The sequence below is a fragment of the Colias croceus genome, chromosome 18 (assembly GCF_905220415.1).
Source record: "Colias croceus chromosome 18, ilColCroc2.1".
NCBI classification, from domain to species: Eukaryota; Metazoa; Arthropoda; class Insecta; order Lepidoptera; family Pieridae; genus Colias; species Colias croceus.
In genome coordinates this window covers 4,433,407-4,449,325 of record NC_059554.1, presented here as the reverse complement: position 1 = coordinate 4,449,325, position 15,919 = coordinate 4,433,407, and the positions used below count along the sequence as shown (strand labels likewise).

The following is a 15,919-nucleotide window of genomic DNA, read 5'->3' as shown; positions in this document are numbered from 1 at the left end:
AACTTGTAACTTTCATCCCCCAACCCCTTAAACTAGGGGATGGGAGTTTGTATGAGACCTGTAATTTTAAATTAAATTTTGATGACGCTAGAGGTCTAATCTAATAATCTAAAACTTGGTTCCCCTAGATATATATATGTATAGGTACTCCTTGTTAAAAAAAAATTAAAACTTTAATCGACATACTTATAAAATTTTGTTACAAACAACTTACAAAAAGAAATGAAATCCCACCAAAAACATTTTCATGTAAAATGTTGCCAAGACGAGCCCATTTATGACTCGCACTGTCAAAAAGTTATCAGATCTCATGTAGAGCGAAGCTTCTAACACTACACGCCCTAACTCTACAAGGCCTAACTTCACAAACTCTACACCTTAGTCAAAATATGTGGCTTGGCCGTTCGTTACTACAAGAACTATTGTATAACACAAAAGTAATGCACAGTGAATTAATTTTTCACCTTACGCCGATGTGAATGTAGCGAAATGGCCAAGCCACATATTTTGACTAAGGTGTAGAGTTTGTGAAGTTAGGCCTTGTAGAGTTAGGGCGTGTAGTGTTAGAAGCTTCGCTCTACATGAGATCTGATAACTTTTTGACAGTGCGAGTCATAAATGGGCTCGTCTTGGCAACATTTTACATGAAAATGTTTTTGGTGGGATTTGTTTTGTGCGAAACGTGAAAATTTTTATACGTAAAGAGGAGGCGAGTCCTGCAAGGAATATCCTAAGTATTGATCACCTTCAACAGCTACTCAAATAATTCGGTGATTAATTATATTTTTTTTCCAAATTGAGATACAACTTAATTTTTATTTTGCTCTAGTATATCTTTTGTATTTTTTTTATTTTGTATTATGAATCGAGTTCGAAACATTAAAAAACAAATTGAACCAATTATTTATTACCAAAACATCAGGGGAATGAGAACTAAGCTACTTGATATTCACAAAAACGTACTGGCAAATAACTACTTAATAATAGTATTGACTGAAACATGGCTTAACCATAACATATTTGATGGAGAAATACTTGATAATCGTTATGAAATTTACAGAAGGGATAGACAGTCTAACTCATTATTTAGGGATAAAGATGGTGGTGGTGTACTCATTGCCGTGCATAAATCAGTGAAATCCTTTAGAATGACTAATTTTGAAAGTACTGCTGAGGATTTATGGGCAGCAATAGAATTTCCTACTACAAATGGATTGCAGAGAATTAATTTATGTGCGGTCTATATTCCTCCCCCCATCAATAGTGCGGTTCTAGAAAACTTTTTAAATAAATCTTCCATTGCTGCTAATCAGTCGGTAAACCACCTGATTGTTGGTGACTTTAATATGGGTAGTAATTTAAATTGGATTAGAAAAGAACATTATGACAATTTTTTGTGTCCACATAATTGTAATAACCCGGTTGCAGTTTCACTTATTGACTTCATGGCTTTCTGTAACTATAAACAATATAATGCCATTGTTAACTGTAATAATATAATATTAGATCTGGTATTATCAAATTTAAATAAGGTCATAGTCACGGAAGCACTGGAGCCCATATCCACTGTTGATAAATATCATCCACCTCTAATCATAAATGTTAGTTTGGAAACACCTCTATACCTAAAACACAACGTCACAGAACGGAATGACATATTCAATTTTTTCAATGGTAAATATGATAATATTAAGCACGATCTATCTGTGATTGATTGGACATCAAGGCTACCCTACGACATGGATGTAAATACTATGGTTTCCGAATTTTATTCTATCTTGCGAAATTTAATAAAGCAATACGTACCACTTAAGCAAAGACGCAACTCTAAGTATCCTCCCTGGTTCACAAATAGGCTTATTAAATTGTTAGGTGAAAAAGAAAAATATCGTAAACGCTATAAAATATATAAAAACGAAATGGATAAATTGCAGTATAATTTATTAAAAAATAGAACTCGCATTATATTAGATAAGTCTTATGAAGATTATATAACTAAAATACAGGGCGATATATTAAAAAATCCTAAAAACTTTTGGACCTACGTAAAATCTAAGAGGAGTCATGCCTGCAACTTTCCATCTGTTATGGTACTTAAATGATAAATCAGCAAATGATGGTAATGAAATAGCAAACTTATTTGTTGAACATTTTTCTTCGGTATACAGTCAATCATCGTCATCCTTGTCGTCACAAAACGTACTTTCATATTTAACTATGTGTGCTCGTAATAACGTAAATATTAATGAACGAGAAGTCAAGCGTAAATTACAATTACTCGATATTACTAAAGGTTCGGGTTATGACGGTATCAGTACGGTATTTTACAAAAGATGTGCAACGGAATTGTCAGTTCCTCTATCTATAATTTATAATAAATCTCTAAACAGCGGAATATTTCCAACTATTTGGAAAAAAGGTTTGATAGTGCCAATTTTTAAACAGGGGGATAAGTGCGAAGTAAAAAATTATCGGCCTATTACGTTGTTATCGATACCCGAGAAAATTTTTGAGTCTTTCGTTTATAGTTACATATCGTGGCACACCAAGAGTCTTATTTCTGTGAACCAGCATGGTTTCACAAAAAAAAGTTCGACACTTACCAACTTGCTAAGTTTCACTAAGTCAGTGATAACAAAAATAAGTAACGGTAATGAGGTCGACGCAATCTACACTGATTTCAGTAAGGCCTTTGATACAGTGAATCACCATCTGCTAATTAAAAAACTTAGGGACACTTTTTGTCTTTCAGAAATCTGGTTGCAGTCTTAATTATACCTTAGACCACAAACAGTTAGGCTTAGCGGATATCAGTCTAAAGAATATTATCAGTTATCTGGAGTTCCCCAAGGCTCCCATCTAGGCCCATTATTGTTTACATTATTTATTAACGACATTACAAATGTTATCTTGGAATCTGAATATGAAGTTTATGCGGACGACTTAAAACTTTTCAGATCGGTAAATTGCTCTCAAGACCAACAAAAACTGCAGGATGATATAAATCGAGTATCTCTCTGGTGTAAGAATAACCTAATGCAACTGAATGGAAGTAAATGTAGTTTTATAAAACTTTCCAGAAAACATGTTAAATTCAAAACTACTTATAAAATTGATGATATTGCTATTAATCAAAAGTACAATCTAAAAGACTTAGGACATTGGATGAGGAATGCAGGTTTGATACACATATAGATCTGGTGGTTCGCAAAAGTTTTAAAATGCTAGGTTTTATTTTTCGTAATACACAGGATTTTAAATCTACTCTCGCTATGAAAATACTTTATAATTCTCTCGTAAGGTCTAACCTTGAATACAATTCAGTCGTCTGGTGTCCTTATTATAAAAAATATATTACAGTAATCCAAAATTAATAATGCACATGCAAATCTTCGCTAATTGTCGTATTTCCGAAGACACTCGAATCATTGAATCGTAAGAGCCCTAAACAACGAACTTGCATTTTACACCTTGTTCAAAAGAAATAGAAGTCAATTCATGGTCATACACAATCAAAAACAAATCGGGTGGTAGGTGACGGTAGCCTGTCAGTCAAAAAACTCAAAAATCCGTCAGTTGTCTTTAAATATTGGTGGTTACTGCACGTGTTCTCTCTGTGTGGAATTATATAGAGCTGCTATGTGGAATTATACATCAAACACGAACAACGAACACGAACACGAACACGAACACGAACACGAACACGAACACGAACACGAACACGAACACGAACACGAACACGAACACGAACACGAACACGAACACGAACACGAACACGAACACGAACACGAACACGAACACGAACACGAACACGAACACGAACACGAACACGAACACGAACACGAACACGAACACGAACACGAACACGAACACGAACACGAACACGAACACGAACAACGAACACGAACAACGAACACGAACAACGAACACGAACAACTAACACGAACAACGAACACGAACAACGAACACGAACAACGAACACGAACAACGAACACGAACAACGAACACGAACAACGAACACGAACAACGAACACGAACACGAACAACGAACACGAACAACGAACACGAACAACTAACACGAACAACGAACACGAACAACGAACACGAACAACGAACACGAACAACGAACACGAACAACGAACACGAACAACGAACACGAACAACGAACACGAACACGAACAACGAACACGAACAACGAACACGAACAACGAACACGAACAACGAACACGAACAACGAACACGAACAAGAACAACGAACACGAACAACGAACACGAACAACGAACACGAACAACGAACACGAACAACGAACACGAACAACGAACACGAACAACGAACACGAACAACGAACACGAACAACGAACACGAACAACGAACAACGAACACGAACAACGAACACGAACAACGAACACGAACAACGAACACGAACAACGAACACGAACAACGAACACGAACAACGAACAACGAACACGAACAACGAACACGAACAACGAACACAAACAACGAACACGAACAACGAACACGAACAACGAACACGAACAACGAACACGAACAACGAACACGAACAACGAACACGAACAACGAACAACGAACACGAACAACGAACACGAACAACGAACACGAACAACGAACACGAACAACGAACACGAACAACGAACACGAACAACGAACACGAACAACGAACACGAACAACGAACACGAACAACGAACACGAACAACGAACACGAACACGAACAACGAACAACGAACACGAACAACGAACACGAACAACGAACACGAACAACGAACACGAACAACGAACACGAACAACGAACACGAACAACGAACACGAACAACGAACACGAACAACGAACACGAACAACGAACACGAACAACGAACACGAACAACGAACACGAACAACGAACACGAACAACGAACACGAACAACGAACACGAACAACGAACACGAACAACGAACACGAACAACGAACACGAACAACGAACACGAACAACGAACACGAACAACGAACACGAACAACGAACACGAACAACGATAGTAAAATTTATTACCGAACTGTGCTAAAAAATAAAAAAAATAAATGCCTTATTAATTTTCTATGTATTTCTTTTACATTATGTCATATTATTATTTTTAAGCACCAGGGGGGAGGCGAGCAAATTTCTTCCTTCCTTGTATGGATGTTATTAACAATGTATCGTGCAGCAACTGATCAGCTTAATCGATACTCAGTTCTTATCAAATCCAGCACCAAATCCAAATCAGTACCGGTAGTCTGTACAAATTAGTCGGTAATTACCGACAACTAATTTATAGACCCGTCTTCAGCAATGAAAATGATGTCGCTTAATACCTCTCCCCAATTTGATGGAAGCATACAATGGATACATATTTGTTTATAATTTTTATTCTTCACAAAACTTTCCGTTATGCGTCAAAATATTTATATAATAATAGCCTTGTAGTAATGCATTTTTATCTAAATTAATAACATCATTATTTCAATTCCGTAAATATATGAACAATACAATATAATATCCGTAATATATGAATAATAAAATATAGATTTCATGGATTTGGAAAATCATTTCTTTGCAACACATTCGAATGTTGTCAAAACAAATTATTCTTTGACATTGTCAATCGTTATGATACCGACGTTTTGATCTCGACAAGATCTCGATAACTAAAGCCCTTCTCCCATAACGATTTACGATACTTCTAGAATAGGTACGATACTCGAGTAGAATACTAGTAAGATATTTGCTCGCTACCCGATGATCGCATATTATGCAACTGAAAAATGACTAAATTCATCATTATTGTGCCTCGTTTTTGTGGGCGGACGTTATATAATAATAATGGCGTAGGGATGTGACGACCCCATCGCCCCCGGTTGGCATATCTACAATAGATATCCCAACCGTGCAGTCAGTCACCCCGCAGGGCACCTTGTGGCGAGGTGTTGGGGAGTAGCGACCCCGCGGGAACCGAGCGCTCCCGGGGGAGGTCCCTGTCCTCACCTCTGGGCTGTCCCGGTGGCAGTTCGGAGTGAACAATGACGAGGTTCAGGATCCCCCACCTCTGGCTTGCCTTTGTTGGCCGTCCAGAGTGGAGCCGCTAGAGCTATATGCTCGGGGGTGGAAGTGTCTAATGGCGTAATAGCGGGAAAACCCGCTCCGGGCCCGCGGGCTCGCGATGGTGAAACCGGTGCCGCACCTCTCTACACCCCCAGCCGTTCAGCTGATGCTGCCCCCTTGTTGCCATTATCGGTAACCTTTTTGGGAGCCCATCGACCGAACTGGCGAGTCACCGTCTGCCATAATTTTCAATTTTTAATATTGAAAAGGCAGACGTCCATAGCCCCCATAGACTCAATATACCAGTCCATCTAACACCCCCTTCCATAACCCAGTTTTATTCATTTCCATTTTTCTGCAATAGTCCTACATTGGCCGCGGACTGCCCAGGGCTGTATCTCTATAGTGCAGCCATGGGCAGGCTGCGGCTGGTGTCCCACTACACATTAAATTCTCTAAAGGGCCTCTGCGTGTTGGACCTGTGTCCCCACGTAAGCCTTCCAAAGGACCGGGTATCATCCTTACGGCGATACCCGTGTATTATGGAGAGAGACATAATAATAATCAATCAGTCAACCCGCAGGACACCTTGTGGCGGGGTGTCGGGGAGTAGCGACCCCGCGGGAACCGAGTGCTCCCGGGGGAGACCCCTGTCTTCATCTCCGGCTTGCCTTCACCGGCCGGTCGGAGTGAAGCCTGACGAGGACAGGACCCCCACCTCTGGCTTGCCTTAACCGGCCGGCCAGAGTGGAGTCGCGAGAGCTTTTAGCTCGAAGGGTGGATGCGAAGCGTAAGTGGCGAGTGGGCACGTGATGCTGGACCCTCAGGGAGCGCGTGATCGGAGTTTAAAGTCCAGGGACGCCTCTCCACCCTTAGCTGCTCGCAATATGTTGCCCCCTTGTCGCACTATTGCAGCGACTTATTTCGGGGGCCCATACAGTGAGAGGGCGAGTCACCACCTGCCAACATATTTTTACTTTCTTTTAGTAGAAAGGCAGGTGCCATAGTTTCCCATAGTCCCCAGTACCAGTCCATTTAGCATCCCAATCCATAGCCAAATTATTAAATTTCCATACCCTGCAATAGTCCTACATCGGCCGCGGACTGCCTAGGGCTGTATCTCTATAGTGCAGTCATGGGCAGGCTGCGGCTGGTGTCCCCCAACACATTAAAAGTCTCAAAGGGCCTCTGCGTGTTGGATCCGTGTCCCCACGTAAGCCTTCCAAAGATCCGGGTACCGTCCTTCTGGTGGTACCCGAGTATTATGGAAATGAGAAACATAATAATCATTTATTTATTGTAACAACAGTTAGGTCGTTATGTCGAGCAATCAGCGATTCCAGTGACGAAGAAGCTCTTGCAGTTTTTCTTTTTTATAGAAATAGAAGACGGCAACATAAGAGTAAGAAGTACTGGATTCATCCATATATTGAAATAAAAATAAATTGTAGAGATTTGTAGCCGCACGAGAACTACAACTCATGATGATTAGAAATTTTTATTTTTCTACCGAAGAGATACGCGGGAGACGTGACGCAAAAGCGACCAACACGGTGAGTCGTGCGATGCTAGTCGCGGACGTGTAGGATACCGATAGCGTAGTGTGCGAGCCTACATACAAATGTATGTGATAATGTGAGTTACTCCGCGGCGACTAGTCTCCGAGACTTGCAGGATACTTGAATCGCCTGTGCGTATCGTAATGGGAGAAGGGCCTTACGGTTTGTGTGGGTTTGTAAGTAGATACGGTTGAAAATATCGGAAAAATTATAGATTATTATAATCTATACATATAATAAATCTGTAGAAGTGTCAATTCTGTACATTGCAAATATTGAAAAAATAAATAGCAGGGGGTGTTACTGGATCGATACCTAACCCAGATATGTGATTAAAAAAAATTTTTGTCTGTCTTTCTGTCTATCTGTCTGTATGTGAAGGCATCACATAAAAACTAACGGTTCGATTTCGATGAAATTTGTTATAATTATTATCCTTTTTACCTTATTATCCTGGGCATAAAATAGGATACTTTTTATCCCGGAAAAATACGTAGAAAAAAGAAATCTTAATTTTTGTTAATTTTTCCGCGCGGACGGAAGCTAGTTTTATAATAAAAAAGATATTTCACACTTCCGATGCTATATGATTAAACGCAATAATTTTTTCTCTTATTTAATGTTATTGCAATTAAAATAAAATACACAAATAATGTTTTATTTTTAAGATGGTTTCAAAATTTTATTGAAAACTAGCGGTCCGCCCCGGCTTCGCCCGTGGTACATGTTTACGTTTTCTCTCCATAACAACCATCCTCGTACTTCAAGGAATATAATAAAAAAAGAATTATCGAAATCGGTTCAGCCGTTCTCGAGTTATGCGCTTACCAACACATTTTGCGATTCATTTTTATATTATAAGAAGATGTTCAGAAGCCTCTTATAATAATATGTACATATTACTTATCCATACTAATATTATAAATGCGAAAGTAACTCTGTCTGTCTGTCTGTTACTTCATCACGCCTATTCTACTGAACCAATTTGCATGAAATTTGGTATGGAGATATTTTGATACCCGAGAAAGGACATAGGCTACCTTTTATTGCGAAAAATGTACCACGGGCGAAGCCGGGGCGGACGACTAGTATTAAATAAATATTAGAATAGTTTACTGCTGTCTGCATTTATTCAGCCTAAAAATTCGATAAATTTCTTTCTGAACTTCTAGGATAATAAAATTATACAGATGAATACAAATAAAATAAAACGATCCAATTACGAAAAAAATTTATTAGAAAATTTTCATTTAACAGTTTATAATAGCGTAGTTGAAAATTTGGCTCAAAACCATCACCCCTCACCAACATAATAATTCTAGTAACTTGTTCATATGTAAAATATAAAATTTATAGATAAATATTTATATTTAACACATAAATAATATTAACTGTGAACCGCTAAATCAATTGCATTGCATCTTTTGCTTATTAACTGTAATAAAATATACAATGATGCACATAATATAATAATACAAGCTAAAAATACAAGTGATACAAATTATCAAAAATTATCCGTTCCGTCCTTAGTTTTAGTTCCGTCAGTTTCTATGATGTCTTAAAGATTTCTCAAAAGGCTTCGAATTGAGCAGAATTATCTTGTAGAGCTTTTGGAGTCTTTTGATTAGAATTTTATTGCACTTCACAAATAACAAAATATTACTAAACTAAAACTAATAGCTTTAACTATATAAAACATAACGCAGATTGATATTTTCTTAGGATATTTGTTATCCAATAGATTTAGAGGACTTTTAAGAACATAATTAAAAATTATCCTCTTGAAAACACACAATTTATATTTATTTTGATAGAAATATGAAATATTATTTTCATGATTGATGATTGATGTCAAATGTCAAAAAAGTAAATAAAGAGATTGCCATACATGGAATTTTGGATTCCATGAATATGTAATTAATAGAACATTAATTAATCGATTGATATAAAAAATATCGAATTTGATTAAAATTAAATTAACTGCCATGTTTTTTTGTGCATAAAATTTGCTTTTTTATATGCAATTGCAATTGTAATAATGCGAAAATTAATATAACTAATTTTAATTTACTATCTATTCCCTAAAACTAAGCTAAATTTCTTGGAAAAAGAACACTAAATTTTTTAGGTCTATACTATAGTTACTGATTGGTTACTGATAATCGTTAGTTACCGACCGATTTCGGTCGATATCGATGTCGATTAGTGTCGAGACTACGCCTACTGATCTTTCCTGTCTCACGCCTGTAAAGGTCTACCAGAATCTGATGGCATATTTATATTTAAGAAATAATAGATTTTCATGTGGCAACTTATTTGACAACTATCAAATTGGTTGTCAAATTATTTGTCTTTTTTGCAGTTGATGAATAATTTTTAGGATTTTGTCTAAAAAATCTTCGAAAATGTCGAAAAAGCCGCTGCGATCACAAGCAAGAGGTGTTGTTTATAATGTGTATAGAAAAACATTCGATGAAGAAGGGTCAAACACATCACAATTTTCAATTTTCAAGATTTTATTTGTAAATTTGACTTACCCGTTTTCATACTTTATATTAAAAAATATTATATGTAGGTAACTATAATATTGTTTGTTGATTAGAATATAATTTTATGAAAACTTATTACAGGAGTTTCCAATACGGCTATTCGTCAAGTCCAAGCTGTCCAAGTCAATTTTATAATGTGTGACGAAAATAAACATAATTTTATTTTATAAAAAATTATAAGCAGTTTTGATCTACATTATCATTATATCGATATTTTCACATGGCACACTGGTAATGAATATACAAATATAGTATAAAAGTAATATGTATAATTGTATATTATACATGTAAGTATGTAACTAAATAATATTAAGTGGATATCTCATTATTAAGTACAGTATTGTCCACTTATGTAATGTGACTAATGATATTAAGGACAAAATAAAAAATAAGCAGTATCAAGATCGTTCAGTCCATTTTCCCTAGGGTTGCACACTCAAAATTTTGATTTCCCAAATTGCCATCAGATTCTGGTTTACCTATAGTAACTAAACCGTTTAGACCGTGCAATAAAAATTAAATAAAAAAAACCCCAACGCAACGAAGAAAAGTGCATAGAAAAAGGAATAAATAATTTCACAAACTTCCCGACGATCTTTAAAAATAAATACCATTTTAAATATTTATAAAAAAAACAAAGTCGTCGGGGCTGCCATGCCAACATTATCATAATATAATATCATATATACCTCTATAAATATTTTTTTTAGAATGGTACTTACTTAATTTTTAAGATCGTCGATCGTCGTAAGATTTTAATATCCTGTCGTTTGATGCTCCATTTGGTTTATTTATACCCACTGTCGCCCCTAAAGTGCCCTAAATGTAATAAACGGATGAACCGATTTCGATAAAATATGACTAATTGTAATTCACACTTTGCCCTTTCATATGCCCCGTTTGAGTATATTATTTGACCACATTCGATTATTGTTCATTTCCACTTTTACCGCCGCGCTGTAATCTAATAAATGGATTAACCGAATTGGATAAAAATATAACTAACTGTACTTCACCCGTTATGCACTTTCATATTTGACAATATTCGTTTTTTTCATTCCCACTTTTACCCATATATATAGGTATAATAAATGGATGAACCGATTTTGATTAAATATGTCTAATGATACTTTACACGTCATGCCCTTTCATTTGATATGTCACTTGAGTATATTTGACAAAATTCATTTTTTTATTACCACTTTTATACCTATATCAAATAAATGGATGAACCGATTTTGATAAAATTTGACTTATTGTTACTTTCATTTGGTCGTTCACTTTCATTTCACTTTTACCCCTATATACCTAGATATAATAAACGGATGAACCTATTTTGATAGGTACACTTTATCTAAGAACCAGCGTCTGAAAATATGCTGCCTAACAAAAAAAACCGCATCAAATTCGGATTACCTGTTAGCGAGCTACGGTAGCACAAACATGTATTATACACATATAGTTGTCAAACACTCATCACCCATCTTTTTGCGTCGGGAGTTAAAAATATAATACGACAATCGACACAATTTAAAGGACATTTTATGTATAAAATTTACCTAGAAAAAAACATAATTCTAATTTGACCCCTTCCCCCCTACTACTTCAGCTTATCCCACTCCCCCCCACCCTTGGGGACTTTCGATATGATCACCTGGACATTTATAGGAATAACTGTAACCGATAACTTATATCGTACACTGTACAGTGTACAATAAATATAATGCCTTAGCAAATGTTCGCCGTGAATACTTAAATGGTCATAACTTTTTTGTTTACGAACCGATTGACATGAAATAAACACTAAATGTTAAATGAAGATTACTCCAATATATTAGTGAAAACCGCATCTAAATCGGATAAGCCGTTTCTGAGATTAGCGTGCACGAACATACAGACAAACAGACAAACAGACAAACAGACAAAAATTTTTTTAACTACAGTTTTGGGTTTGGGATCGATTTAGTAATAACACCTGCTAATTTTTTTTTCCATATTTTCATTGTACAGACACCGCTTTTCTAGAATTTTGTTTCAGTTATATTATAGATAAAATAAATAAATAGATAAAATAAATAAATAAATTTATGCTCCTCCATCTTTCCCCATTGTAATGTTATGAATTTCATTTTGCAATAAAAATACCATTGTTATGACTCGATTGTCGTAATGAACGAACTTTGTAAACCTTGCAGGTTTGTACGGAACCCTCGGCGCGCGAGTCCGACTCGCACTTGGCCGGTTTTTTTTTATTTATAACCTGGAATATGCTTTTTAATTCACGTACCGGAATGACAGTTAATTTTGTATTTTATTTTTAGTAATCCTTTGAACAATTTTACTAATTTTCTGCTGGATATGAAATTTTGCAGTTTTAAAGGTCCTAGAATTTAGTGAACTCTGTTCACGCCGGACCAATTCTATACGAATAGATGACAAGCGTTTTGACTTTTGCCATTTGCCTAGGCCTTGAATAAATTAGGTATGTCAATAACGCACGCAATAATTTTGATCAATATGAAACGGCTACGAAAGAAAAAATCCAGATGCTAATTAAAAAGATAAATTTGAAAAAGAGAAAGGTAATTTTAAAAAGTAATTTTTAAAATATTTCTTAAATTAAATTTAATTTTAGTAAACTTGGAGCGCCATTACAGAAGCAGCGTTTCAAATGAATTATATAAAAAAATAAGGAAAAGAAGTTTCCTCAAAAGACCATAATATAATACAAGATTGGTCAGAAGTAACTTTTTTGTAAAATGTTTAAAAAAATGGAGCAAAAATTTTACATAGAAATTTTCTCATTTCTTATTACTTCTTTAAGTTTCAATTTAGGGCAAAAACAACAAAATTATAGTAGTAGTAGTAGATTTGCATTAATATATTTTATGGGAAAAAATTTGTATACCTAGTTTGGTTTCAAAGGGGGGGTTTTGAAATCAAACTAGGTATACAAATTTTTCAATTCTTGTGTGCCCAAGAATGTGCCCCGGCATAGTCTAAGACGGCCCTGCTCAGAACCTAAAGTCTTTCATAAAAATATGTTGTCAAATTTTTGTTTATTGTGGCTAAAAGTCAAGAAGCTAAAAGTTTATGCTCATCACTTTGAAGTGTAATAAAAAAAAAACTTTAACCATATTATGTCAAATGTCACTTGTCAATTGTCATTTATGTCAATTTGAAAATAACCTATGTTTTGCACGACTATAGACCTAAGACCGAAGTAGATTTAATCACAGGATTTAATATTGAACAGGCAATAATATTAAAAATAAAATGAAACTGTCGAGAGTTTTATACGCTCAACATATCGGATTTATGTTTAAAAAGCATTGGATGATACAGGGCAAACGAGTGCCTATAGATACAGGTATCGAACAGTATTTAAAAGAAAAGGGCATAAAAGTTGAAGATGCTCTAGAATTTGTGAAAGAAGAACCAGTTTTGCATGAAAGGTTTGTCTACACTTACCAAAGGATTCTGTTGCAATATAAGCTAGAGAGTTTCGTCTTGTTTTCGGTCCGCCCCGGCTTCGCCCGTGGTACATGTTTACGTTTTCTCTCCATAAGAACCTTCCTCGTACTTCAAAGAATATTATAAAAAAATAATTAACGAAATCGGTTCAGCCATTCTCGAGTTATGTGCTTACCAACACATTTGGCGATTCATTTTTGTATTATAACTATGTATTACATTCATTAACTTCCAAGCAACATCCTTAATTTTTATAATATAGTTATTACAAGATACAGATATATTCAATTCAATACAAGATATATTCAATTTTATTTCAGGCTTAACATCGTAGGGCCTTATGAAAGACCTTTGCCTTTAGACCAAAATCACCCAGATTACAAGGAAAAACCATGTTACACCCTTAAAAATACAACTGTTCTTCTGGAAGGTGTTGCCCAAGCACAAGTTTTGACAAAAACTGTCATAGCTCAAAATAAACTTCCACCAAGAATAGAAGAGTTGGCAACACTACCAGCACCTAAAGCTGTTCACGAAGGAGTTAAAAAAGCAATCTTAAGTGCGAATGTATTTGATTGCGAACAGAAAAAATTGCCAAAAATCAAAGATTCAGAGAGACCAGCATATAACTTTCCTCGGATTTTAGGAATATCAGACAGGCGTAGAAAGTGTGTAATTAATATTTTAAAACTAATTAAACCTTTTTATATTTAAAAACTATATACTTTTGAACTGTTTTTACAAATGGTAACTAATTGATTTTTTATTTCAGTGTAATCTTAACAAACAGATTAATACAACTTGTTGAAAAGAGCAGCGATGTTGATGTCACTCAGAACAAGTATGTTGTAAATGATGTTGAATGTAGCACTCTATTTGACAAAGACGACGAACTCATACAATTTCAGGAGATATCCAACATTCTAGTCACAAGTAATAAGCCCCTGAAACATGACATAGAAGATGATACAGACTTCATTGACATACCTGATTTATATCCTGTAAAGCATACAGTGACATTACCAACTGAGCATTTCTATAATGAGTCTAGTAAATACCGTAAGTTAACTCCATATTTTGTTGTTTTGTCTTTCTGAAAATAGCATCATTAACTTAACATGTATAATTGCCCTATTATTTAAAAATGTGAGATGTTGCAATCACAAAATTTTAACATGATCATTCATTTAAAATAGCTGTAGAGCATCAGAATGTAATTTGATAAAAAAAATATTTGGTAATACTTTACAGCAATCCGGTCAACCGTTGCCTTGAAATATCCCCACACCACGTGGCTGCACTACAATCCTACAGAGGTGAAGAACATCTATGAAGAGCCAGTAACCAATCACCAAGTGCTTGGACGTTCGTTGACTCATGCCTTTACTGTTGCTTCCGCATTCGCAAAACAATTATATGGGGTATGTTTATTGTTCTCTTCTCTTATACTAGCTTTTCGTCCCGGCTCCGCCCATGCCGTAATTTTTTTTTCTTAATTATTATTATCCTAATCCCCAGTGAAGATGAATCCAACTGACCAAATATCATTAAAATCTGTTCAGCCGATCTTAAGTTAACTGTTTTGACAAATCTTTCTTTTTTTCTATGTATAAATATTAGATATAGTTGACCAAGTTATTTGTTTATAAAAATATTGCACAGAGATAAATTTGGAAACAAATACTATAATTTTTTGGCACTATAGGCCTTTTATTACAACCAACCTGCACTTAATGCACCAATATGTTTAAAAATCTTTACATCATATAAGATAGAATAATATATATTCAGCAGTAATTGATATAAAGCAGAAGTTAATTTCGAAGTTTAAAAATTATCTCATGAAATTTGAGCAATATTTGACATCTAAACACAATTTTAATCATAATGTTTGCATAAAAATTATATCATTTAAAGTTAAGTAAGAGCTCCTACTGATCTTTTTTTTATTTTATAGGAAGATGTAAAAGACTTGCCGGAACCTGTACATGTAAATTGTATACAAACAGATGGCCAGAATTACCATTTTGGAGTATTTGAACTGAATACATTAAATGTTGACGGTGTGGAGGGCACTAAGAATGTATGGTATTGCAAGAATGATATGAAGTTGTACGACTCAAGCCGTTATTTCAGTGGAATGCCGTCATTAGAAAACTACAACCCTAAAGTATATGGCTATATAAATGCCTTTTACAATTGTTAAGTTAAATTACTGTATAGTTGTATAGTTATAGTCTAATAAATAAATATAGTTTACA

General features: G+C 35.2%; 1 protein-coding gene across 1 annotated transcript; it reads left to right on the top strand.

Moving 5' to 3' along the window:
• The first annotated feature begins 13,362 nt into the window (after positions 1-13,362).
• On the top strand, positions 13,363-15,916 carry LOC123699635 (39S ribosomal protein L37, mitochondrial). The gene is made up of 5 exons (XM_045646629.1): positions 13,363-13,639; positions 13,979-14,326; positions 14,431-14,717; positions 14,910-15,079; positions 15,616-15,916. The coding sequence occupies exons 1-5, from the start codon at positions 13,461-13,463 to the stop codon at positions 15,862-15,864; spliced, it is 1,233 nt and encodes a 410-aa protein (XP_045502585.1). The 5' UTR covers positions 13,363-13,460; the 3' UTR covers positions 15,865-15,916.
• The last annotated feature ends 3 nt before the right edge of the window (positions 15,917-15,919 follow it).